Genomic DNA, 26,948 nt, shown 5'->3' with positions numbered 1-26,948 from the left:
CATGTCTCTGTCTGAACTCTCTGAAGACACAAGCGACATTAAGTCTGACATTTGGAACGATTGTGTAATATGAATTTCCAGTCTTGCATGGTATACTCCTTGGATCATTTATCACTCAGAAACAGACTGTTATATTATCTTTCTGATAAGTGTCTCAGCCTAGTGAATTAAAAACAAGCCTCTGACTCTTCACTCTTTTACAACCAGCAACTCTCCACAAGCCTGTAATACTGTCAAGAAATATAAAGAAAAACTTGCAATCATATGGCGCTGCTCACAACCTCAGGACATCCCAAAGTGCTATACCTCCAGCCCAGTACTTGAGTGCTGTTGTAATGTATGTGTTGGTTGAAGGATAACTATTGGCCAGGACACGGGGGAGAACACCTCTTCGAAATAGCATTGTGTGGGATCTTTTACACCGCCAGAGAGAGTAGGTGGGATGTTGGTTTAATATCTCATTTGAAATACATAGAACCTCAAATACGATTGCAATTGGGTTCAAAGATTGTCCGCTTTGAATGCTTTCGTTTTGTTCTGACTGCAGCAGACTAGGCATGACTCCCATAGCTAACTTTCCAACAGGCAGTTTGCCTTGATCACAGTTCCTTTTGTTAATAAGTGAAATTGTTTCTTAGGAGGGCTCTTTTGTTTATCAAATAACCTGGGAAGCACCAAAAAATGACTCCATTTGTTGCTAACGCCGTGCATGCTCAGTTCTCGTGTTTTATTCTGTTACATCATTGCAAGCAACAGAGCAGGCAGCAACCAGGAGCAGGAGATGCTTATCAAACAGTTAGTGGAGTAGCAGGGCAGTATTTTACAACTTCTTCCTTAACTAGTATTCCTCATCTCTCCGCCCCCCCCCCCGACCCCCGAATCTACTGGAGACTGAACTTGCCCACAGTTACATAAAATGTTTTAATAGCCCATTAGTGGCCTTCTCGAAACATTTAAAATCTAATAGTGGAAAGGGAGATGTGTGTACAGATGTAAGTGCACAATTCAGAGTTCTCTCCATGATTCTGAAAACTGGATTGGCAGCAGGGCAATAAAATCAGGTTGTGCCAGGTCAGAATCAACTCTGCAATTAAGGTCACAGACTATTAGATGTCACGTAAACACAGGCAATGACTGGGGAGGGATATGCGAATATCCCCCGGCCTGAATTTTGCAGCCCCTCACGCAGGGTCTTCTGGTGCTGCCGATGTGAACACAGATTTCAAGGGAGCCCGCCGCGGGGGTGAGCTGGAAAATTCTGGTCGCTGTGCCTGGGGCAGCATCTTTAAGAGAATAATTCCCGGTTGCTGCTTCTCAGAGGGTTCCGTTGTTCACCTGCGCAATGTCATTGGCTTACCGTGGTCATGTAAATAAAAACTATACACCCTTCAAATAATGAAATCTTAAAAGGTTAAATAAACACAGCACAGCACAGCGACATCATTGGTTTTCTGCGCATGCATGGACCAGTGTGCATGTGCAGAGTGGTATCAGTGGACATCTTGCATTGGCAGGAGGCACAATGGAGAAAAATACTAGCCGGTTTAATGGAGTCTTGCTTTGCCTCTATGGTGAAAGTGCAGAAAGATAACAGAGTAGTTAGGAAGCATGAAACAGTTTCAGCAACTTCCATTTTCATGATATTGTAAGAATAGCAAAAAGGTTCAGCATAGAGAGTATGTGGAGCATACTCCACATTAAAAAGCAGAACCTCAAAGGTGATAATCTATTATTATCTAAACTATATGCAAATTGGCATGGGGTAAATAAGATTAGAGAGATGAATGCGTGGCTTCAAAGACTGGTGTGGGAGAAGTGGGTTCTGGCTCGTGGGACACTGGCACCAATACTGGGGAAAGTGAGAGCTGTACTGTTAGGACAGCCTTCATCTGAACCGTGCTGGGACCAGTGTTCCAGCGAATCATATAACTAGGGAAGTAGAGAGGGCTTTAAACTAAATAATGGGGGAAGGGATCATGTAGGGGAAGATTGAGTAAATTAAAAGGAAATGACAAGGCAATAGATCAAGGTAGCAATAAAGGCAATCATAGAATCTTTACAGTGCAGGAGGCCATTCAGCCCATCAAGTTTCCACTGGCTTGCTGAAAGAGCATTCTGCCTAGTCCCAGTCACCTGCCTTATCCCCATGACCTTGCACATTCTCTCTTTTCAGATAGCAATGTAATTCCCTTTTGAATACCTCGATCGAACCTGCCTCCACCACCCTTCCAGGAAGTTCGTTCCAGAATCCAACTGCCCTCTGGGTGAAAATTTTTTTCCTCTCATCACTTTTACTCCTTTTGCCAATTATTTTAATCTGTCCCCTCAAGTTCTTGATGCTCCCTTGAGTGGGAACAGTTTCTCACTATTTACCCCATCCATACCCCACAGGATCTTGAATGCCTCCATCAAGTCTTCTCTTGGCTGCCTTTTCTCCAAGGAAACGGTCCCAACATCTCCAATCTATCCTCATAGCTACAGCTCTTTATCCCTCATTCTTGTGAATCTCCTCTGACTCTCCAATGCCTTCATATCCTTCAAGTATGGTGCCCAGAACTGGATGCAGTGCTGCAGATGAGGCCTAACTATTTTATACAAATTCAACGTGACCTTCTTACTCTTGCATTCAATGCCCCTATTAATAAAATCTAAGATACTATATGCTTTATTAACTGCGCTTTCAACATGCCCTGCCATCTTCAATGACCTATCTACATATATACTAAGGTCCCTCTGTTCCTGCACTCCTTTAGAGTTTCTCCCTTTATTTTATACTGTGTCTCCATATCCTTCCTGCCAAAATGAATCACCTCACACTTCTCTGCATTGAACTTCATCTGCCACATGTCTGCTCAGTCCACCAACATGTCTGTCCTTTTGAAGTTCATGACTATTCACATCACTGTTGATAACATTTCCAATCTTCATACCATCTGCAAATTTTGAAATCATGCCCTGCACACCACAGTCTAGGTCATCAGGAAGAGCAAGGGTCCTAACACTGACACTTGGGGAACTCCACCACAAACCTACCTCCAATCTGAAAAACAAGCATTTACCACTACTGTCTGTTTCGTGTCACTCGGCCAATTGCTTATTCAAGTGCCTACTTTCCCTTTTATTCCATGAGCTAGAATTTTGCTCACTAGTCTGTTGTGTGGCACTGTATCAAATGCCTTTTGAAAATCCATATACACCACATCAACAGTGTTTTCCTTATCAACCTTCCCTGTTATCTCTTTAAAAAAAAAACTCCTAGCAAGTTAGTTAAAGATGATTTTCCCTTAATGAATCCATGCTGGCTTTCCTTAATTATCCTGCCATATTCTAAGTGACTATTGATTTTTGTTCCGAACTATAGTTTCCAGAAGTTTCCCTACCACTGAAGTCAAACTGACTGGTCTGTAGTTGCTGGCTTTATCCTTTGCACCCCTTTTTGAACAAGAGTGTAACACTCCCAATTCGCCAGTCTTCTGGCACCACCCCTGTGTCTAAGGAAGACTGGAAGATTATCACTAGTGCCTCTGCAATTTCCACTCTCACTTCCCTCAGTACCCTTGGATGCATCTCATCTGGTCCTGGTCCTTATCTATTTTAAGTAAAGATAACCTTTCTAACACCACCTGTCTCAATTGTAAATTCTTCAAGTGTACCAGTTACCTCCTGTCTCACCTTGGCCTGGGTAGCATCTTCTTCCTTTGTAAAGACAGATGCAAAGTACTCGTTTAATACCCCTGCTATTTCTCCTGCCTCCATTTGCAAGTTCCCTTTTTTTTATCTCTGATCAGCCCTACTCTTTCCTTTATTATCTTTTTATTATTTATATGCTTATAGGAGACCTTGGGATTTCCTTTTCTGTTTGCTGCCAGTCTCTCTTTTCATGCTCTCTCCTTGCTTTTCTTATCAGTATTTTTCACTTCCCCTCTAGTCCTTCTGTCTTCAGCCAGATTCTCCATTGTATTTTCTACCTGACATCTGTCATACGTGCTCTACTTCCTTTTCAGCTTCACCTCTAGCTCTCTCGTCATCCAGGGCGCTCTGGACTTTCCCCTTTAAGGGAATATACTTTGACATTGCCTGTAATACTGTTTCTTTGAAGGTGGCCCATTGTTCAGCCACTGTCTGTTCTGCAACTCACTCGACTCAGATGCATTCTCATTCCATCGAAGTTGGCTTTCGCCCAATTAATTATCCCTGCTCTGGATTGCTCCTTGTCCTTTTCCATGGCCAACCTAAACCTTATGATACAATGGTCACTGTCTCCTAAATGCTCTCCCACTGATATTTGATCCACTTGGGCCAACTCATTCCCCAGAACCAGGTCCAACTGTGCCTGCCCTCTTGTTTCGACTGGAAACATGCTGCAACAGAAAATGATCTTAATGCATTCCAGGAACTCTCGCCCCTCTAGACCCTTTGCATTATTCCTATCCCAGTGTATATTTGCATAATTGACGCCCCCACAATAATTAATCTATAATTAATTCTTGCACCTCTGTAATTTCTTTGCAAATTTGTTTCTCTGCATTTCTTCCACTAGTTGGTGGCCTGTATACTACACCAATGAATGTTATTGCATCTTTTTCATTCCTTACCTTTAGCCAGAGAAATTCTTTCCTTGACCCGTCTGGAATATCTTCTCTCTCCGGTCCATCTTTAATCAATACTGCCACTCCCCTTCTTTCCTGTCTCTCCTAACCACCTTATATCCAGGAATATTTAACGCCCAGCCCTGCCCTTCTTTGAGCCAGGTCTCTGTTATAGCAATAATATCAGAATTCCATTTGTCAACCTGTGCCTGCAGTTCACCAGTCTTATTAACCACACTCCGTACATTCACATACATGCACATTAGCCCAGATTTAGGCTTTTTTACTTTTCCTCTCACCCACCCCCCCACCCCCTTATTCTGACCACATCTAATGACTTACTATTGCCCACTCCTAATTCTATCAAACTCTCCAAGTATTCTACTTACCTTGATACTAGTCTCTGATATATCCTCCTTATCAATTAATACTTCTCTACTTCCCACTGCCAGTTTTTCTCCTCTCTACTTTGAATTTCCCCTCAGGTTCCCACCTCCATTCCAATCTAGTTTAAACCCTCTCCAACAGCACTAGCAAACTCCTCGTGAGGACATTAGTCCCAGTCCTGTTAAGGGGAAACCTATTCTTCTTGCATAGGCCCCACCTGCCCCAGAACTGGTCCCAATGCCTCAGAAATCTAAAGCCCTCCTTCCCTCCTCCATTTCTCCAGCCATGTGTTAAACTGCTCAATATTCCTATTCTTATGGTCGCTAGCACTTGGCACTGAGTAATCCTGAGATTACTGCTCTTGAGGTCCTGCTTTTTAATTCCCTTCCTAACTCCCTAAAATCTACTTTCAGGACTTCATCCCTTTTCCCACTTATGCCATTGGTGTCAATGTGGACCATGACCTCTGGCTGCTCACTGTCCCCCCCCAAAAGAATGTCCTGCAGCCACCCTGTGACATCCTTGACCCTGGCACCAGGGAGGCAACAAACCATCCTGCAGTCACATCTACGGCTGCAGAAACACCTGTCTGCTCCCCTAACTATGGAATCCCCTACCACTAAAGCTCTTCCTCCTCCCCTCCTGTGCAGTTGAGTCAACCGTGGTGCCATAAACTTGGCTTTTGCTACAGTCCTCTGAAGAACCAACTTCTTCACCAGTATCCAAAATGGAAAAGCAGTTAGAGAGTGAGAGCACCTCAGGAGAATCCTGCACTACCTGCATGTTTCTCTGGGGAGGCGATGGCATAGTGGTATTGTCACTGCAGTGAAACCCAGAGTAATCCTCTGGGAATCCGGGATCAAATCCCACCATGGCGGAGGGCGGAATTTGAATTTAGTAAAAATCTGAAATTAAATGTCCAGTGATGACCATGAAACCATTGTCAATTGTTGTAAAAACCCATCTGGTTCACTAATGTCCTTTAGGGAAGGAAATCTGCCATCCTTACCTGGTCTGGCCTACGTGCGACTCCAGACCCACAGCTATGAGTGTTGAAAGAGGTGTCTGTGGAGATAGTGGATGCATTGGTGGTCATCTTTCAAAATTCTAGATTCTGGAATGGTTCCTGCAGATTGGAAGGTGGAAAATGTAATCCCACTATTTAAGAAAGGAGGGAGAGAGAAAACGGAGAACTTCAGACCTGTTAGCCTAACATTAGTTGTCGGGAAAATTCTAGAATCTATAATAAAGGATGTGATAACAGGACATTTAAATAATGGTAGGATTGGACAGAGTCAGTATGGATTTATGAAAGAGAAATCATGTTTAACAAACCTTTTGGAGTTTTTTGAGGATGTAACTAACAGAATAGATAAGGGGGAACTGGTGGATGTGATATATTTAGATTTTCAGAAAGCTTTTAATAAGATTCCACACAAGGTTAGGAAACAAGATTAGGACACATGGAATTGGGGTCAATACACTGGCATGGATTGAGAACTGGTTAATGGACAGGAAACAAAAGCAGAAATAAATAGGTCATTCTTGGGTCAGCTGGCTGACTAGTGGGGTACTGCAAGGATTAGTGTTTGGATCCCAGCTATTCACAATCTATATCAATGATTTGGATGTGAGGATTAAACGTAGTATTTCCACGTTTGCAGATGACACAAAATTAGGTGCAAGTGTGAGTCGTGAAGAGGATGCAAAGATGCTTTGAGGGGATTTGGAGAGGCTACACGAACGGCCAAAAATTTTGCAAAAGGAATACAGTGTGGAGAAATGCTGAATTATCCACTTTGATGGGAAAAATAGAAATGCAAAGTATTTCTTAAATGGTGAAAGGTTGGGAAGTGTTGAACTTCAAAGGGACTTGGGTGTCCTTGTTCATGAATCACTATGAACTAAGATGCAGGTACAGCAAGCAATAAGAAGGCAAGTGGTATGTTGGCCTTTATTGCAAGAAGATTTGAGTATAGGAGTAAAGATGTCTTACTGCAATTAAATAGAACCTTGGTGAAACTGCACCTGGAGTATTGTGTGCAGTTTTGGTCTCCTTACCTAAGGAAAGATTACTTGCCATTGAGGGAGTGCAACAAAGATTCACAAGATAATCCCTGGGATGGAGGGATTGTCCTATGATGAAAGATTAAATAGACTGGACCTTTCATTCTCTGGAGTTTAGAAGAATGAGAGGTGACCTCATTCATACAGAATTCTTACAGGACTCAACAGAGTAGATACAGGAAGTTTCACTTGGCTGGAGGTCTAGAACCAGAGGACAGTCTCAGAATAAGGGGAAGGCCATTTAGGACTGAGATAAGTAAGGCTTCCTTTGCTAAGAGGGTGGTTATTCTTTGGAATTCTCTGCCCCAGAGGGCTATGGAGGCTCAATAGATTTCTACATATTAAAAACATCAAGGGATACAGTGATAGTGCAGGAAAACAAGTGTTGAAGTAGATCAGCCATGATCTCATGAATAGTGGAGCGGGCTTGAAGGGCTGAATGGCTGCCTGCTCCTAATTCTTATGTTCCTTTCTCTTGGGGAAATAATTATTCTAAAAATGTCTTTGATGACAACCATCAAATTTACTTCTGTACTTTTATTCTTCTATTAATAAGCTGTGGGGATCTCCGTGTGGAGATCTCATTTCATTGAAGGCACATGCATATAATTTCTAAGCATAGATGGTTGGAACCCCTTGTCTGTTTCTCTAGTTATAGGAGATCTCTATAGAAATTCTTCCCATAGTTTTACATGATCTGCATTGAAGCTCGCTGTCTCCTGTGGCTACTTTAATTTTCTTGCTGGCTAGAACAGATTGTCTGTGTGCATGAAAACACATCTCGTATATTAATGTCATTTCAGAAGCAGATGGCTCATTAGGAGACAAACTAATCAGTATTGGACGCAAAGTTCATCCAGAAGATAGAAGCAATTCAAATGGATCATTGGTTTCGATCTTCCAGATTTGCATTTATTTTGTGCACTATTGCACTAGCCTTAAAAGGGTGACCAGTTGTGGAAGCTGGCTTAACAGAATCAACTTCTACAACCACTCAGCTCTGCTTTGTCCTGAGGTGGCACGTGTCCTGAAACTGGTGCCATATGTTTCCTTGGTCCCTCTGACATGACTTTTCAGGCTTGTCATTAGGATTTAGTGGGTTTTTCTTCACTAAACCCATCTCTCCAGCTCTAGGTTCCTCCTCAAAAAAAGCCTCTGAGCTATTCAGATGTCTCTTTGGCTCAGTGCCTTTCTTTTGCCAAATTAAGTTTGGGGAAGATGAGAATTTTTTTGGGTGCAACCTGTTTTTTATGATCTGGAATGTGCAGTATGTAAGGGTGATGGAAACCAATTTAAATTTAGTTTCAAAAGGAATTTGTGGGATCTGGCAAGTGGCAGGCAGATGCTGTTAATACTAAGTGAAAATGAGTGGTGGAATTGTTTTGCTGTTCTGCCCCAGTACCCTGAAGCCAGGTTACTTTGTCCATAAAGCCACCTTCCAATTTATTGGAAAAATGGGCCTACCTACTGAAATGATCATTCGCACTGGGCATGTGGAAAGTGCTCAAATCAAAAACGTGATAGCTGCTGCCCATTTCTGTTAAAAAGACACTAAAGGTCCTGTAGCTTGGCTTAGCACAAGTCCAGATAGTTGAGCATGATGGTTTCTAATGAGAGAATTTCCCAAATAAAGTAACTCCTGAGTTTGATGAGATTTTAAATACTTGTTAACCTTCCTCTTTCCAGGACTCATGTATCCGACGTGCCTCTCAGTGTGTGAAACTAGCCAAACTGGTGACTCTCCAGCTCCACTTTCTAAACAACAATCAGGATGTGCAGTTAGTTAATCTGCAGAGAAATGACCTGATGCCTTGTATCCTCTCTTTGCCAAGGTTCTATCAGGTACCTTGAGGAAATAGTTGTTGTGTTTAAAAATACCTGCTGTTATTACAATCGATCTGTCTCACTTCAGTTACAAATCTCAGTATGGCTGCACTCAATGGTTATCCGTTAATGGATCTGAATAGTTGCTTTTTTAACTCTTCCAAGTTATCACCCAGATGATCTCTGATTTGATCCTCAGATGTTTAAGTTCTGATCCCCAGGTTCCAGCTGGTATTCTGAACTTGGCTGTCCTAGAATCTGAGTGAGCAATGGGTTAATGCACTTTTGTAATGTCACCTTCAAACCCTTTGCAGACTAACAAATGGCAGTCCCATTTTTCTGTAAATCCACAACATAAAACTGCAGCAAATTGTATCTTGCTCAAAGCCACAAACATGACTGATGTGGGGAAGTTGAAATGCACAGATGTGAAGGGACATTCTAAAGTGCCTACTGGGTTCATCCCCACTGACTCATGGAATATTGGATGCATTAAGTAAAAAAAAAAACTCTTGTTCAGTGCTGCCATTCCCTCCTTCCCCTAAGTACAAAATTTACAAACTTACAGAAATATTGGGCCAGATGTGGTGAGGTTCCAGATGAATATGTTCTGTGGTTCTGGCAGAGATGTTTAACGTCCCCTGATTTCCTGTCACCTAGCCACAAAACTAACAGAAGCACAGCTAATGTCCTGTAGCCATAGAGTGGCATTGGCAGCAGACAACATTGAGTCTCTAAAGGAAAATAATCATAAAGGGAGGAAATAAAAACACACAATGCCTGCTGCATTATTGGAACAGATGTGATTGAGAAACTGGGAGAATGAAATGGAACCTGTACAGGAGGCAGGGTGTGAGCAAGTGTAGTTGAGGAATGCCTCTATTCAACCCGAGCTTCCAACTGCTTGCCATTTTAATTCACCACTTTGATCTCGGCCTGCTGCAGTGTTCCAGTGAAGCTCAACCCTAGCTTAAGGAACAGCACCTCACTTTCCGATAAGGCACTTTACAGCCTTCAGGCCTTGACATTAAGTTCAATCTTCCAGACCATGTACTCTGTTCCCCGTTGTCGTTCTGCCTCTTAGAAACAAAACATTTGTCCAGAGTCTATGCTACAACCATTACAAAACCTTTCTTCTGTTTCATGAAATCTTTGACATTTAAACAGTATAAAACCCATCACGTTTCTACCCTCCTTCAGTTCTGAAGTGTCATATTTGACTGTGTTAACTGTTTCTTTCCACAGATTTGGAGTAACACTAAAGGCACTGATTCCAGTTTTATTCATATATATTGAGAATAAACCATACCCGATTACTATTATGGGAATCCACAATAGCTTTTATTTCCTAGTAAAATTGTGACTTCACCACTCGTAATTCACAAATCTGCAGCTAGACCCTAGTTAATCCCCATGAACCAAAATGTGTAGTGTGGTATAGAGCTGAAGATTAGCCATGAACGTATTAACTGGTAGAGCATGGTCTACTTATGGATCCCCAGTGACTGTTTTTCCTTGTTTCCTGACTGATGGGTGGGATCTCTATTATTCGATAAGACAGATCAGCCACTTTTCACAACAGGCTAAAATCATTAAACCAGTTTATTCACAAATATACATTTGAAATATTAGCAGTATAAGGCAAGATACCGGAAGTGATCCAGTATGCAAGTCTGAAGTCATTTCTTAGTGGGTCAGATTTATTACTGATGAATGTTTTCCATTCAACTCATGACAGTGAAATTGATTGTCAATCTCTCTCCTTTTCCTCCTTTGCAGGCTGCCATAGTTGCAGAGGCATATGACTTTGTACCTGATTGGGCAGAAATGTTGTATGAACATGTTATTGTTCATGGTGAGTTTGCCTACCTGGAGGAGTTTAAGCAACAGCATCACCTACAGCACAGTCTGTTTGAAGAGGTTTCAAAAAAGTGAGTACAGGCTTACAGCTCCTGCTCAGGCTTCACCCTACAGAATATTCATGGCCTGGGGATTACTTAGTGACACTTAATGCTGAGGTTTAAAAATGAGGCAAAAATAAAATCAATAGGTGAATCTCCTACAGCTGATTTTATGCAGCTTCAGAGAATATCGTGACAAGCACGATGGAAGTTCTCAGAATTTGGCTGGGTGGTCGTGAGACTAAACCAGGGTGCCCAACTCCTGGCAAAAAATTTAAGGGACACTTTGGCAGGGAGAGAGGTTGCATGAGTGGATTTTAAAGAAAAAGCTTCAGAACAGGGGTGTCTCAATCTTATACACGTAACTGCATTAGACAAAGCTAAAACATAAAGGCCTTGGGAAATAAGTTAAGGGGGGGGATAGAATCAATAAATCCAAATTGCACAAATGGACATCATTGTGATGCATACTCTTTTTTTTTAAAAATATTTCCAGGTTTAAACAACACAAGGGAGATGCTGCTGCAAGTCAGAACCTGAAGAGGTTACTGCAGTACTGCGAGGACATCTACCTGTTTTACAAACTGGCTTATGAGCATAATTTCACTGATATAGCAAACAAGCTCCTTAAAGAACCTCAAACAAGCTGCTACCTGAATGACATGATTGCTAGTTAGCTGTTGGTACTCAGTTTTCAGCAGTGACAAACATTTTTAAATGCAATCTGAACAAATGTTATATATATTGTAATTGTGTAAATAGCTTCACACTAGTAAAACAATTATGGCACAGACTAAAAACTAACCCTGTGTACTCCTGAATCCGAGTCTGCTACCAACCAGTGTATAGAAGATACTTCCTGTAGAAAGTTGGGCAGATCTTTGTGTAGGACACGGGTTTTACATCACACCAATACTGGCAGTACTGGAGCAAAAATCTATGGGACAGGATTGGACTTTGCAAATCACACTGTACCATAACATTTCAGAACTGAAATGTCACCAATTTATACATGTGGAATTCTCATCAGCGAAGTGCATGGTTTTAGATTGGCTTGTATCCATTCATTCAGAAGCAGAACTTCCTGCTGGTGAGAGAACTTTGCACTGAATGGAATATGGGTATCTAGGTGTTTTAAAGCACCACTTCTGGTTAGATGGATCAGTTAATTATACTGTGCTGGCACTATCCACAAAACAATAATTGTGTCCAACACTTATTTGCATTCTGCATCAAATCATGCTTTGTGTTTTTAAAAAAAGCATTATGGATAATAAATGTGTAACTATTCATGAAGCAGTTTGTATAATTGGTCTGTAATTTCCTATGCTTAGCACATCACAGCTGGCCAGGGTCTGGATAATAAAGGCACAAGGGGTGAGATGATAGAGACTGAACATCAAGTTGAAGAATGCTTGCACTCGGGACTTTAAAGTTTCAGCACGAAGCTTGTAAAATTCCGAGATGGAACTCCACCATCCTACTGGAGTTGAATCTTTGTACAATTTAATATCCTTTATGCCAGTTGCAACCCTCCTGCTACACTTCACAGGATCTGTTGGGGAATTAAACGGTCATCAAATTACTTGTGTACAAACTTCAGACAGGACCATTGTTTGTGTTTGACCTAGTCAGAATTTGGGAAAAAGCACATGGGTAGGTCTGCACCCTTACACAACCAAGTTAGTTTATATATATATATTGAGGAAAGACAATGCAGAAAATAATTACATTATATTCATTTATTGTCTTAAAACATAGCAAGTGTCCAATTATGTTTACATTAGCCTTCCCAATGGCAACAGATGAGATGCAAAAATAAGTTACTCATCTGTTGTGAGAAACTATTTTGTATAATAAATATGAATTTACTTGGAGAGGGAAAGATATATATTTAATACAAGTACCACTCCCATTATCTGTTTGTGCTCGCAAGACTGCAGAGTGCCACTGTCTAATTAACACAATGCAACAGGATGGCAAAAATAATGCATATTCCAAGGAATTAATTGGGTTGCAACCACACCTCATGATCAATGTAGAATCTGTGTAAAGTGCAGCATTTACTGTACTGATGCCAATTTATATGTTCTTCTAAATCATTTATAAAGGACTGTCCTGTAGTAAAAAGCACAAGCCTTTTAAGTATGTTCAGGAGACTTTTTTTATCCTCCTGAACCAACCAAAAAACAGTGGGATAAGTAAATAAAAAGGCCACAAAATTCCCTTCTTTCACTCTAGCAGATTTTTCTTGAATAGATTCTGCACTTTTGTTCCATTAGTACAAGTTGCTGCCTTCAGGAGAAAGAATGTAATTCTTCACTCCCTTCCAGTGAAATTCTGTTCATAAGCAGCAATAGCCATCACTCCCCTCTGAGCCAAGGCAGCAAGGGAGGTGAGTGTCAGCCAACTCAACTAGATTCTACCCACACCAACCATGCATGTGCAGGCACATTGCTATGGATACTGAAGCCAGTTGTGGTATCCTCTATGATCAGTTAGATCATTTACCCCTAAAACGACATCTTATACAGAGCCTTTGTCACCAAAGCACCTTACAGCCAATGAATTATTTTTGACATGTGGTAACTGTTGTAATATGGAAATGCAATAGCCAAACGGTGTGAAGTGATGTAGCTCAGGGTTGAGTACTGACCAGAACTCCCCTGTTTGAATGAGATTTTTTTTTAAACATCCACCTGCAGGGCAGATGGGGCCACGGTTCTGCATCTCATCAGAACAATTACATGATGCCCCCAGTAACTGAGCTCAAACTGCAATTCACCAAAAAACAGTGAAATGAATGTCTTCTTACATTAAACAACAACTCTGCTGGGTTCAAACCATGGCACTTTCAATGTACTATGTTTAAAATGTTCAACTGTGCTTGGAGATTGTTTTGAAAGCAAGAGAATAAGTGGAAAGGGCACTCAGCCTCCGTCACAGGAAAGTCACAGGGCTGTTGCCCCAATTCTGGGACTAAGTAAATATTGAGGGCATGTTCTCTTAAGGCAGACTGACCCAGCAACCAAAAGCACAAAATCAGGATCTCTAATTAGTCCATTTTAGTTTCCAAAGGAAAAAGCAGGCAAAATTCAAGAAACTTTAAAAATAGTCATCTTACTTTGCGATTCTACAGTATCACAATAAACGTGATATTACATCAGCTCAGGTCACAATAATGATGCTGAGGCATGGATACTGCAAGACTCCATATTTTTTCAAATATATATCGCTCTCTTCCCAAACCCAACCACCCCCCACCCACCCTCCCTCCCAAATCCATGCAGGTACTTTGTCCACATAGTGCTACGCAAGTATTGTCACTGACACGTAACAATGCGCAATTATGGTACCAGCAACAAAACTTGTTGGTGTTATCATCGGCATCTGGAGTCCTAGCTGTTTCCATAACAACGCAAGGTTCTGTGCAGCTCGAGAAGAAACCAACAGCAGGAGGTTGTCTACAAAAACATGCTGGAAGAAGCCTGGGTCACTGGACGTGATCACATGAAGTCGTCATAATCCTGCGTGTAACCGTAGTCATCAAGATCATCCTTCAGATTCGCCTTAAATCCACCTGCAAGCACTGGGGCCTTTTTCTTCTTTTTTCCTTTACTTTGCTATAAAATGTCAAAGAAATTAGAAGTCATAGTTTCTTCATGAGCAGAACTTTTACAACTTATGTTAAACATAGTAAACTCCCCCAAGGGACTTAAACAGGAGGGTTATCAGACAAAAATTGAGACTGTGCCAAAGTAATTGATACCCAAAAGCTTGGTCAAAGTGGTAAGTTTTAAAGAGCAACATAAAGGAGGAGAGGTTGAGGGAGTGAGTTCCAGAGCTCAGGAACTAGTGGCTGAAAGCAGGGCTGGCAATGGTGAGCGATTAAAATCAGTGGTGCATGAGGCAGATATGTAGGAATAGAGTTTCCAGAGGGCTGGAGGAGGTGACTTAGACAGGGAGGAGTGAGGCCATTAAGTGATTTCAGCATGAGGATGAGAATTTTAAATGAGATGTTGCTGGACCAGGAGCCAATGTAGATCAGTGAGCATAGCTAGGTGAAGAGGACTTGGTGTTAAAGATCCAACAGAATAATTTGGATTAACATTTTATCATTTTCTAATGACAATTTCATCTGAAGAGTGCATGCAACATGGCTGTAGGAATTGGTCTGGAAAAATTATAAACTCAAAGGCACAATCTGTAGATCCCTAGCCAGCTAATTATTTGAGCATTGCAAATCAATTTTGCTCAAGGTCATGGTTGGTTTACAGGCTATTTTCAACTGAGAAGCATAGCAGTAGTACACAGAAAGAACAGATGTGTGCATCGAGTTCAAGCCAAAACCAAATAAATTGATCATGCCCCTTAAAGCTAATGGGACAGAGCAAAGCACTGTGGCCTCCCATATCCTAATTTGCACCAAGTCCTGTTCACCCAAACTACCTTCTGAGCTAAAGGACAGAATAACAAGAGCCCTACATGGGTTACAGAATCAGGTCCTTGTGGGGTAACCTGGTCTCAGCACAGAATATTTTCCAGCAATTTAATTACACCTTTCTTCATTTCCCATTCCCAGAGTCACCCTGGAGCTATATTCAGAAAGATTTAAAACATCCTTGCTTGTATACAGCAACTTTCAGATCCAAAGTAATTTACAGCCTTAACTTTTGAAGTGTAATCGCTATTGTATTTTAGGAAATAGAGCAGAAAATTTGCACAAAGCAAGCTCCCACAAACAGCAATGTGATAATGATTGGACAATTTGTCCAGTGATACTGGCTGAGGGATAAACATTGGCCAGGACACCAGCTCTTGGAAAGGGGTGGACATGGTGCTGGTTTAAATTGAATCCGAAAGATGGCACTTTTGACAGCGCAGCACTCCTCCAGTATTGCATTGGGAGTCAGCCTGGATTCTGTGTCCAAGTCCCTGCAATGGGACTAGAAACCACAATCACCTTAAGGTGGTGAGAGAGCTACCCACCGTGCCACAGATAATGTGGTTTTAATTATGCCTAAACAATGTATTGTACAAACTTAACATGATCACTTTGTCCCTGTTTTTAAAAACACAAAAATATTCAATTTTGCTCAGCTTTGTTGTGGGGGAGGGAGAGGGGAAGAGACCCCCCCAAGCATCTTACCTTCTCTTGTTTCAGCTTTTCGCTACACAGCGACGTCAAAGAGTTGTTCAGCTTTTTCAAATCATCAACTTCCACTGAAAGAGAGTCACAGAGCTGAATTCCTGCAGCTACCCCAGGCTAACATAAATGGCTGCAAAACCACAGTGATGAACAACAGCATTTCAACATCACATTCAAAAATAGGATGTGGGCAATGGAACCCATCAGGCAGAACCCAATGGAGCCTGGACTGCACCCCAAACCGCAATGAGAAGTGGATTTGCATTTTCACATGCTTCCTGATAGCAGGGGGATTGAGATTGGGCTTTGACTTTGAATCTAGTCCTAGAAAGGAAAAAATGCTCCAGTTTAAGCCTGAGAGTTCTGCATGGAGTTGGAGTAGCCTCAAGCTGATAATCCAATTCAACACCAACAACCTTGACCCTCAATCTCAGTTACAAAGGAAGATGGTTGTGTTTGTTGGAGGTCAATCTCAGTTCCAGGACATCACTGCAGGAGTTCCTTAGGGTAGTGTCTTAGGCCCAACCATCTTCAGCTACTTCATCAACGACCTTCCTTCCAGCAGAAGGTCAGAAGCCGGGATGTTCGCTAAAGATTGCACCTTGTTCAGCACCATTCTCCACTCAGATACTGAAGCAGCCTGTGCTCAATAAGACCTGAACAACATTCAGGCATGGGCTGATAAATGGCAAGTAACATTCGTGCCATGCAAGTGCCAGACAATGACCATCTCCAACAAGAAGGAATCACATTCAATGACATTACCATCACTGAATCCCCCATTATCAACATTCTGGGAATTACCACTGACCAGAAACTATTTATATAGCTGGTCTGGTTTAATGTGGCTACAAAGAGCAGGTCAGAGGCTAGGAATTCTGCAACAAGTAACTCACCTCCTGACTCCCCAAAGACTGTCCTCCATCTACAAGGCACAAGTTCCACAAGATGGAATACTCTCCACTTGACTGGATGAGTGCAGCTCCAACAACACATCCATTAGAAAGCAACCCATTTGATTGGCACCCTATTCACCACCTTCAACATCATCTTCCCCCACCAATGATGCATAGTGGCAGCAATGTGGACCATCTACAAGATGCATGGCAACAACTCACTAAGACTACTTCAACAGCCTAAGGGCCAAGGGCAGCAGACACATGGGAACACCATCACCTGCAAATGTCCTTCCAAGCCACACACCATCCTGACTTGGAAAAATATCACCGTTCCTTCATTGTCGCTGGTTCAAAATCCTGGAATTCCCTCCCTAACAGCACTGTGGGTACCTACACCACACAGACTGCATCAGTTCAAGGTGACAGCTCACCACCACTGTCTCAAGGGCAATTAGGAACAGGCAATAAAAATGCTGGCCTAGCCAGCGACAGTCACATCCAGTTGAGTTTTGAGCCCAACGGCACCCTGGATACGGCTCCATATTTTGATACCTCAACTGCTCGTCAACAAATTTTGAATAATTTAATGACAAAATCACAACAATTTTAAATACACCAGCTCACTCATGGTACCTGATCACTACAGGGTGCTGGGACTATTTTGGCTTCAGATAACCTTGCAAACCAATCCCTGAACATGTCAGAAAAGCAGCAAAAAGCCTACCAGCACAGTGATGGTAAGTTGGTGATGATTTAGATGGTTGAAGTACCACTAGGCATCTAGAAAGGAGAATCTGTGGAATGATTTGATAGAGGGTCTTCAAGATTATGAAAGGATTTGATAAATGTATATGGAAAGTCCAAAACCAGGGCCATAAATATAAGATAGTTACTAATAAATCCAATAGGGAATTCAGAGGAAACTTCTTTACCCAGAAAGTGGTTAGAACATGGAACACAGGGAGCTGGTTCAGGTGAATAGCAGAGATGCAGTTAAGCGGATAACCTCTATTCCTTTCTCCTTTGGTTATGTTTATAGAATGAGGCGAAGAGGGGTAGGAAGAGACTTTTATTCTTTCATTGGATGTGGGCATCACTATCAAGGCCAGTGTGGAGCATAAATACTGGCATCGACCATTTGGGCTGAATGGTCCACGTGCTGTAAATATTGTAAGCTTCAGCTCTTCCAATTCACAGCTTTTTGGAGGCTGGAAGCACTGAGGAAACAGAATCTCCATCTCTCTGAGATTATCAGCAACTCACTTAGGAGGGTCTTGGAAGTACAGTGACTGGTTTCTGCTCAAGTCAAGACATACAAGCCAAACAAAACAAATTTCACGTTCATAAAGGATCAACTTACATGAAATGCTAATATCTCGGAGTAAGGTCTCTAAGAAGTCCACATAATATACAGACTTTTCATACTGTGTAATCTTTTCCTTCAAGAGCTTTCCAAATTCTGTAAAGTCTTCTTTAGTGGATGGACACATGGAGTCAATTCCAAGCTGCATTACATTGTTCATGCCTGGAAGGTAACATTCAATAAAATTCAGTTACTTCAGACAAGCATCAGAATTCTAGCACTTCTCCCACACTCGCCTGAGTCTTTCATTTGTCTCACATAGGCTGCTCACAATTCGCCACATCATTCCCAACCCCATCCTCAAATTCAGAAACAGTAAAAGGTTAGGGTGCTCTCATGATCTGCATTGTAGAGAGGTAAAGACAGTGCAGAGTAAAACCCCTGTGTGTGATCAACATTGCAGCAGGGCACTGGGCTTCTGACAGCAGCTTATTTAAACATTCGTGGCTTGAGCATCCAGTACTGTGACGTGTGTGTGAGAGACAAGAACATAGACAGAATCAGTGTTTGTCACCTCACCAGGACATCTTAAAGCATTTTCCAACCAATTACTTATTAAGTTTAGTCACTTGTTATCAGCACAGCAATCAATAGGCAATATCGCCCTCAAACAGCAATTAAATAATGATCAGTTCACAGAATCAGAGTGCAGAGGCCCTTCGGCCCATCGAGTCCGCACCGACAAGTGAGAAACACTTGACCTACCCACCTAATCCCATTTACCAGCACTTGGCCCATAGCCTTGAATGTTATGACTTGTCAAGTGCTCATCCAGGTACTTTTTTAAAGGGTATGAGACAACCCGCCTCCACCACCCTCCCAGGCAGTGCATTCCAGACTGTCACCGTACAAAGGTTTTCCTCACATCCCCCCAAAACCTCCTGCTCCTCACCTTGAACTTATGTCCTCTTACGACTGACCCTTCAACTAAGGGGAGCAGCTGCTCCCTATCCACCAGGTCCATGCCCCTCAATCTTGTACACTCGATCAGGTCTCCCTTCAGTCTTCTCTGCTCCAACGACAACAACCCAAGTCTATCCAACCTCTCTTCATAACTTAAATGTTTCATCCCAGGCAACATCCTGGTGAATCTCCTCTGCACCCCCTCCAGTGCAATCACATCCTTCCTATAATGTGGCGACCAGAACTGCACACAATACTCCAGCTGTGGCCTCACCAAGGTTCTATAGAACTCCAACATGACCTCCCTACTTTTGTAATCTATGCCTCGATTGATAAAGGCAAGTGTCCCATATGCCTTTTTCACCACCCCACTAACACGCCCCTCTGCTGATCTGATTTTTTTTAGTTTTGGTTGAAGGATAAATGCTAGCCAGGTTATCTTCTGCTCTTCTTCGAATTAGACAAAATAAAAATTTAGCGCTCTTCTCACAATGGGGAAGATTTATGCCACACACTCTGAACAGAGAGAGGGGAAACATTCCACCAACTTCCTTGGAAAACGAAGATTCTAGTTTTGCAGCTCAGACGAGAAGCTGCCCAAATTAACTTGTTACACAACACTGATATTTTGTTTTGCTAAAATTCTTTTAAGTCATAAATCACCAATAAGAGCAGCAAGTTACAATCACAAATCTTAAGAAATATGAGGAGCAAACCATTCAGCCCCTCAAGCCTGCTCACCATTCGATAAGATCATGCCTGATTTTCAACTTCAGCTCCCCATAGCACCCAAAAATCCATGATCGCTGTCTTGCATACACTCAAACTGAGCAGAGAATTCAATGGTTTCACAAGAGTGAAGAATTCTATGACCCCTGATTGTAGATACTTGAGCCAGGAGAAACCGATATCCCCAACAAAAAAAGGTTTTCCCAGAATTATGGCATGAATATGAAAATCTCACCACTATACTGATGCACATTACTTCCACCAATAACTGACCAGAGGCAAGCTATTATCTTCTCTCTCAAACACATTCCAATTGCTCACCACTGATGACTGCTTTCACATTTCATTTCCTCTCCTCCAACCATTTAACATCGTTTGTTCCTACATCTGGATTCAAAGCACTGTGAAATACCTCCCTGGAGATATGCAGTTTGCGCTAAGAAGCAATCAATTCATTTGCATTTACACCAGGGAAGAGTTCATACCACATTTCATTAATTGACCAGTATAAATGCAGTAAAATAACTCAATTCAACCAGCAAAAGTTTAATGTTAACTTAGTTAACTTTTCTGGGGTAGAGGAATGAGAGTGGAGCTTGTCCTAAATTATTTTTGGACCCATCATGACCGTTCCCCATAAACACACGTTCATCTCGCTAGGGTCAGAGCATTCAACTGGGTTCACATATAGGCATGACTATCACCAGGAAAGTGTTTCTTTTTATTTTACAAAATGCTCACAAATCTGACATTCCTTCCCATGTGATCTACAGCAATTACCTTCAACTCAAACCCTTTCATTTTTTTTGCTACATTAAACGAGATTTTTTTTAAAAATGGCTTCATCACTGATATTGATGTAAAAATCCCAATCAATTGCAAATTGTACTTTAGTTAAAAAGTAAAATTTCCTCATAATTAGCCAGTGCTGCATCTAAGATGAGAATACTTTAAAGGGAAATGAGATCCATACTCTCCAAAAAAAAGTTCTATGAGGATGTTTAACTGCTTGCGATTGCTGTGAGATCCTTATGTACTTGCTCTTCACCACTCATCTCACCATTTGTACAATCTAATTTGTTTCCCACGTCATTTCTTCTAGGTCACTTCCCAAACTTTCTTCTTCCTCCTCTCTCTTATTGATGCATCTAAGGGGAAAATAGATAAACACGAGGGAGAAAGGAGTGTAAGGTAGTGCTTATAGGACAAGTAGTAGTAGGGTAGCAGGAGGCTCATGTGGAACATAAATAGGAACAGGAGTAGACCATTCAGCCCCTCAAGCCTGCTCTGCCATTCAATATCATGACTGATCTGTTTGCATTTAGAGTTCCACATTCACATCTAACCCTGATAACCTTTGATTCCCTTGCCTAACCTCTGCCTTTAAAATATTCAATGATCCCACCTCCACTACCTTCTGAGGCAGAGAATTCCAAAGTCGCACAACCCTCAGAAAAAATTCTCATCTCTACCCTAAAAGGGCGACCCCTAACTTTAACACAGTGACCCCTAGTTCTGGACTCAGCCACGAGAGGAAACATCCTTTCGACATCCATCTTGTTAAGGCCATTCAGGATCTTATATACTTCAATCAAATCACCCCTCACTCTTCTAAACTCCAGTGAAACAAGCCCAGTCTATCCAACCTTTCCTCATATGACAACCCACTTACTCCAGGATTCAATCTAATAAACCTCCTTTGAACCGCCTCCAATGCATTTACATCTTTCCTTAAATAAGGAGACCAAAACTACATACAGTATTCGAGGTGTGGTCTCATCAATGCCCTGTATACAGAAGCATAACATCTGTACTTTAATACTCAATCCCTCTCGTAATGAAGGATACCATTCCATTAGCCTTCTTAATTACTTGCTGGACCTGCATACGAACTAAACACTGGCATAAACCAGTGAGGCTGAATGGTGCTTTCTATGCTAAAAATTCTATTCAAGTTTCACATCACCCAACATGATTTGTACCCCTCAAAAATCACCAGCCCCAGAACTTCACTTAATATTTAAAAAAACAGAAATTTGGAACACTCTTCTTCCCCCTCTATTTCAAACTACTTTAAAAGCAACCAGCAGCAAAGGGCAGCTAAGGACACCAAAAACCAGTGACATTCACCATCCAGCCTTGGAAAGAGCATGACAGAGACCAGCCCAGCATTTCACAAAAACAGCTACGCACTATATATTGTTTAAATTCAATGATGAGGCAGAAAGAACCTTTCTCCATCCTTTTCCTTTGGAAAAAGTTAATACTTTATTTCGAATAAGTGGAATGGCTACAAGTCCATCAATTTAAGACTGTTCAGTTTTATCCCTATTGCTCCTTTAACATTCCAGGATTCAAACTGACCACTGAGTTTCTCTCCCAGGGAAGTCTGTCACCAGGGCATTTCCCACCCAGAGACTGCTTGTGGACGAGCTGCATGCTCACAGGGAGACAGCTGAAGCACATTCACATTGACACAAAATACGGTAACAAAACTACTTCATGGAGGAGCTGCATGCGATAGACATTTCAAGAACGAAATTGAAATGATCCTTGCTTGCAATAATTCCAGGTGGGCACTTTTCAATGCTGGTCATGTTAAATCAGGAGGGGCTGGTCACCTGACCTGGGAACTCCTGTGAGATGCAGTGAGGTGCTACGCAAATTCTTTGCTTCACATCAGCTGTTGTGCGGGTGCAAAGCCAAGTTTAGCAAGTTCCCTAGTCGCCTATTGGCTGCCAATATTAATCCCTCTGACTGCCCAGGTGGTCTACACCTTGGGACCTTGAAATTTGAATCAGATTACTATCTGGAGCAATGCCAATATCTCTAGTGCTAACCTGCCATAAATTAAACATTGCAAAAATTAAAAGCTCAATACACGTCACTGTTTGCACAGCAATAACCCAACAGAACCTAGTTCACTCCCCTATTGAAATAACTAATTCTCAAAGCACTGCAATGCAAAAACACTTGTCAAAATAATATTCTGGTTTATGAATCTGAAGGGGTTGGCTGAATTACAAAGCAGGGAATTTATTTAAAGGAGTCATCTGCTTTCATTATTCCTTTCAGTGTTTTACAGATGCTCCTTGTTATTGCAATCAGGAGGCTACATCAGGGATCATGAAGGGCCCATGAAACACATTTCTCCATGAAAGCAAAATACGGCACATGCTGGAGATCTGAAATAAAAACTGAAAAAAAAGTTCCAAAGAGTCATATTGAACCCAAAATATTAAGTTTCTCACTCCATAGATGTTGCCAGACTAGCTGAAGTTTTTCCAACACTTTTTATAATTCCTACAGAAATGTTTATTAAAGGTCATAGGCCATAATATTCCTATTTCTGCTCTGACTTGCGCTCAATCCCAAATTTCTAAACCATTGCAAGTTTAATTGTCAGGAGATTGATGCTTCTGATCTTGAAACAAGATGATTAAATAAGCTCTCATTTATTTCTAAAGGAGTAGTTCAAAGTGAGGGACAGGAGGTTTAGTGGGGATGTGAGGAAAAACTTTTTTATCCAGAAGGTGGTGATGGTCTGGAATGCGCTGCCTGGGAGGGTGGTGGAGGCGGGTTGCCTGGCATCCTTTAAAAAGTACCTGGATGAGTACTTGGCACGTCTTAACATTCAAGGCTATGGACCAAGTGCTGGTAAACAGGATTAGGTAGGTAGTTCCGGTGTTTCTCACGTGTCAGCGCAGACTTGATGGGCCAAAGGGCCTCTTCTGCACTGTGAGATTCTGTGAGTAATATAGGCTGATGAGTTGAGCTATCTTTGCAATGTTATTTAAGAGCACAAAGTTAACCTTTAACCCAATAATTTCTGCACCTCCTGGGAACTCCAGAAGCTCACACTCAGGGTTCAGCACCCTACCCAATTGACCATTAGTAAGCTGTGAGCTATCACAATGACCATTTACGTAAAAGCAAATGGCATCATAGCTCATGGCCTTCCCAGGAATGGTGGGACAGGGATAAACAATAAAAAGAGTTACTCAGTAAGTGAGTAGTCTGCTCTTGTCAGATCACATTCTGGGAGGATTCGAGTGAGTCACTTCCGACCCCAACGCTACAACCCCACTGCATCAATCCTCACGACAATTGGTCAATAATAGCTACAATAGCCACAATCCTGTGCTCCAGAAGCCACTCAACCTATCGTGTGATCTTACTATGCACCTGCGGCTGCTGTTTAGGAACACGTGAACAGGAGTAGGTCATTCAGTTCCACGAATCTGTTCTGCCATTTGATCAGATCTATATCTCAACTCTATTTACTCACATTTATTACATACCATTTGACCACCTACTTTACAAAAAAAAAAATTAGATTTAAACTTTTAATTAGCTCTCAGCATCCACAGGATTTATACATGAACATTTTTCCTCAGGTTGATGTACATAGTATGAACACAACCAGGATGCCAAGGACTCTGTACAACTGCAGTAAGACTAGGGTCCAACACTGGGGTGGTAGGTCCCCTCTCCTTGAAGGGTATCCATGAACCAACTGGGGTTTTACAACAAAAAGCAGCTTTTGGTCACCTTATCCTAGCAATAGCACAAATTACTAGAATTTGATTGAGTACAATTTCACAACATGCTGCAATTTAACACAACCACTGGATTACTAGTTCATTATTAAAACCACTATATTCTAACCACTATGTTACTATAACCCACTCTGTCCAGTGAGTCCAAAAGAATAGAGTGTAATTTTCTCTCTGGCTGTTCACAGAGGTGCCTGGCGGAGTAATGCTCAATTGCAGACAACTCCAGGACACTGCAGGAGGGTCAAAAAACCTATTCCCTAATCCCTCATCCCCTCCCCAACCAAGCAGTACTGAAACTAAATGTTGCACTCCTCCCCTCTTCACCTCAGCATGCAGCAGTGGACATTTTTGAACCTTCCTGGTTGATGTGGCTCAGCTATTCGCTGGGCTAACGCAATTGGTCAAAGGCAAGGAGGACTGCTTTTTCATTTAAATAAATGTTTTATATTTGAAAGGAACTCTCAGAAGATTAATCTACAGGGTTATGGGGGAAATAACTTAATTGGGAGATTAAATTGAACAGCTCTTTCAACGAAGCACAAAGGGTTCAATTACCTTCTACTGAATTGTGTTGAGCATTAATATTTTTACATTTGGATCCTTAATGTTAACTCACTGGGAAATTTCATCCATTTCACAGCCATATGATTCTGAAACCCAGTTAATGATTCTGGGCACGGTTAACGTTTAAGCAAATGCTGCACTGCATGGCAACGCCAAGCAGCACTGCACGTTTTCTTTTAAAAAGGAAAAAGAGGAGCATTCAAACCATCAACTATATTGCAGCTAGAAAACTCTGCATCAGAAAAATTTAAGTTAGTAGTTGGACTGTTTATTAAACTTGATCAATTGTATGCAAAGGAAAAAACAAATTCAATTTTTCTGTATCCTGAACTAGCTTAAAATTCTTCCATGCAACTAATTGCAAACCAGATAGACACATAAGGACACAAAACAAAAGGCATTTTAATTTCAAGATACAGACACATAAGGACACAAAACAAAAGGCATTTTAATTTCAAGCATCAAGCAGTGTCAATGGTGTTTTAGCCCCATCTACAGCAAAGCAGCAGAACTGCACCACTTTTTATTGCAATTATATTCCCAATTTCTAGATTAACATACACCACAGGAGGCCATTCAGTCCATCATGCCCATGTTGACTCTTTGAAAGAACTGTCCAATTAGTCCCATTCACCTGCTCTGTTCCCATAGCCTCACAACTAGCTCCTTTTATGGTTCAACATTGTCTCTGACAGAAATCATCATTAAAGCCTCCTACTGGGGAGAGCAGAGTCCATGGCTTCTTCCACATTGACTATTATGCCTGCTCTCAGCCGGGATAGGCAACACAATCAGTTGCTCTTCCCAACCGCACTGGAGATCAAGGGCTTTATTATCGAATCATTCCTACCAATCAGCAGATAGAATTTGATACACAAACCAGCTTCTTGTTCAGGTTTCAGAGCTTGCAAAACACTGAACAACTTACAAATAACCTTGATTCCCTCTTTTCCCACTGACCTTTCCCTTCTCCTTTTGCAGATTGCTGGGATTTGCTTCCAAAATGCAGTGCTCAAAAAATGAACCCACATCAGCAAGTGTGGGGAAACTATTGAACTACATGGGTCATCACAGTCTAGTCAGGTATTGGATTCAACTGATATCCAGACAAACACATCTTAGCAGGGGTCACTCTCTTCCTTTGTAGCTCAGATGTTGCAGTGTTCAGCATCATTCACGACTTATCAGATACTTAAGCAGTCCATGACCATACACAGCAAGACCCAGACACTTTGCAGGCTTGGGCTGATAAATGTAAGTAACATTCGCACCACGCAAGTGCCAGGCAATGACCATCTCCCCTTAACATTCAATGGCACCACCATCACTGAATTCCCCGCTATCAACATTCTGGGGTTACTATTGGCCAGAAGCTGAACTGGACTAGCCATTTAAATAAGAGCAGGTCAGAGACTGGGAATTCTGCAGAGATTAACTCACCTCCTGACTCCCCAAAAACTGTCCATCATCTACAAGACACAAGTCCACTTGCTTGGATGAGTGCAGCTCCAACAACACTCAAGAGTCTCGACACCATCCAGGGCAAAGCAGCCTGCTTGATTGGCACCCTATCCGCCATCTTAAACATTCAGTTCTCCCACCACTGATGCACAGTGGCGGCAGTGTGTACCATCAACAAGATGCACTGCAGCAACTCACCAAGGCTCCTCTGACAGCAGCTTCCAAACCTGTGACCTCTACCACCTCAAAGGGTAAGGGCAGCAGATGCATGAACCACCACCACCTGTAAGTTCTCCTCCAAGCCACACACCATCCTGACTTGGAACTATATCGCCATTCCTTCACTGTTGCTGGGTCCAAATCCTGTAATTCCCTAACAGCATTGTGGATGTACATACACCCAATTGGACTGCAACAGTTCAAGAAGGCAGCTCATAACCACCTTTTCAAGGGCAATTAAGGATGGCAATTAAATGCTGGCCTGGCCAACGATATCTACATCCTGTAAACAAATAAGGGAAAAAAGGTACGAACAACTATTTAAGCATCCTTC

At 41.8% G+C, this 26,948-nt stretch overlaps 2 protein-coding genes across 5 annotated transcripts in view; one reads left to right on the top strand and one right to left on the bottom strand.

Annotated features, from left to right (window-relative positions):
* Nucleotides 1–12,064, top strand: part of spg11 (SPG11 vesicle trafficking associated, spatacsin) — a 157,225-nt gene extending 145,161 nt beyond the window's left edge. For 2 of the 3 annotated variants that reach the window (XM_041175101.1, XM_041175099.1), the window contains 3 exons: nucleotides 8,730–8,885; nucleotides 10,647–10,798; nucleotides 11,265–12,064. In XM_041175101.1, the coding sequence (XP_041031035.1) occupies nucleotides 8,730–8,885; nucleotides 10,647–10,798; nucleotides 11,265–11,445 (489 nt within the window). In that variant the 3' untranslated portion in view covers nucleotides 11,446–12,064. Of the gene's footprint in view, nucleotides 1–8,729; nucleotides 8,886–10,646; nucleotides 10,799–11,264 lie in introns of those variants that run through there. The other variant, XR_005941447.1, reaches the window with a different exon arrangement.
* A 1,981-nt stretch (nucleotides 12,065–14,045) lies between these two features.
* The window catches only part of LOC121269943 (eukaryotic translation initiation factor 3 subunit J-like), a 33,482-nt gene continuing 20,579 nt past the window's right edge, over nucleotides 14,046–26,948 (bottom strand). For both annotated transcript variants that reach the window (XM_041175102.1, XM_041175103.1), the window contains exons 6-8: nucleotides 18,177–18,341; nucleotides 15,918–15,991; nucleotides 14,046–14,391 (exon numbers count right to left, since the gene is read on the bottom strand). In XM_041175102.1, coding sequence (XP_041031036.1) covers nucleotides 14,275–14,391; nucleotides 15,918–15,991; nucleotides 18,177–18,341 — 356 coding nt within the window. In that variant the 3' untranslated portion in view covers nucleotides 14,046–14,274. The remainder of the gene's footprint in view (nucleotides 14,392–15,917; nucleotides 15,992–18,176; nucleotides 18,342–26,948) is intronic.

This window comes from Carcharodon carcharias, chromosome 26 (assembly GCF_017639515.1).
Source record: "Carcharodon carcharias isolate sCarCar2 chromosome 26, sCarCar2.pri, whole genome shotgun sequence".
Classification (NCBI taxonomy): Eukaryota; Metazoa; Chordata; class Chondrichthyes; order Lamniformes; family Lamnidae; genus Carcharodon; species Carcharodon carcharias.
Note: the sequence above shows the minus strand (reverse complement) of the source record. Positions and strands in the feature narration are given on the sequence as shown.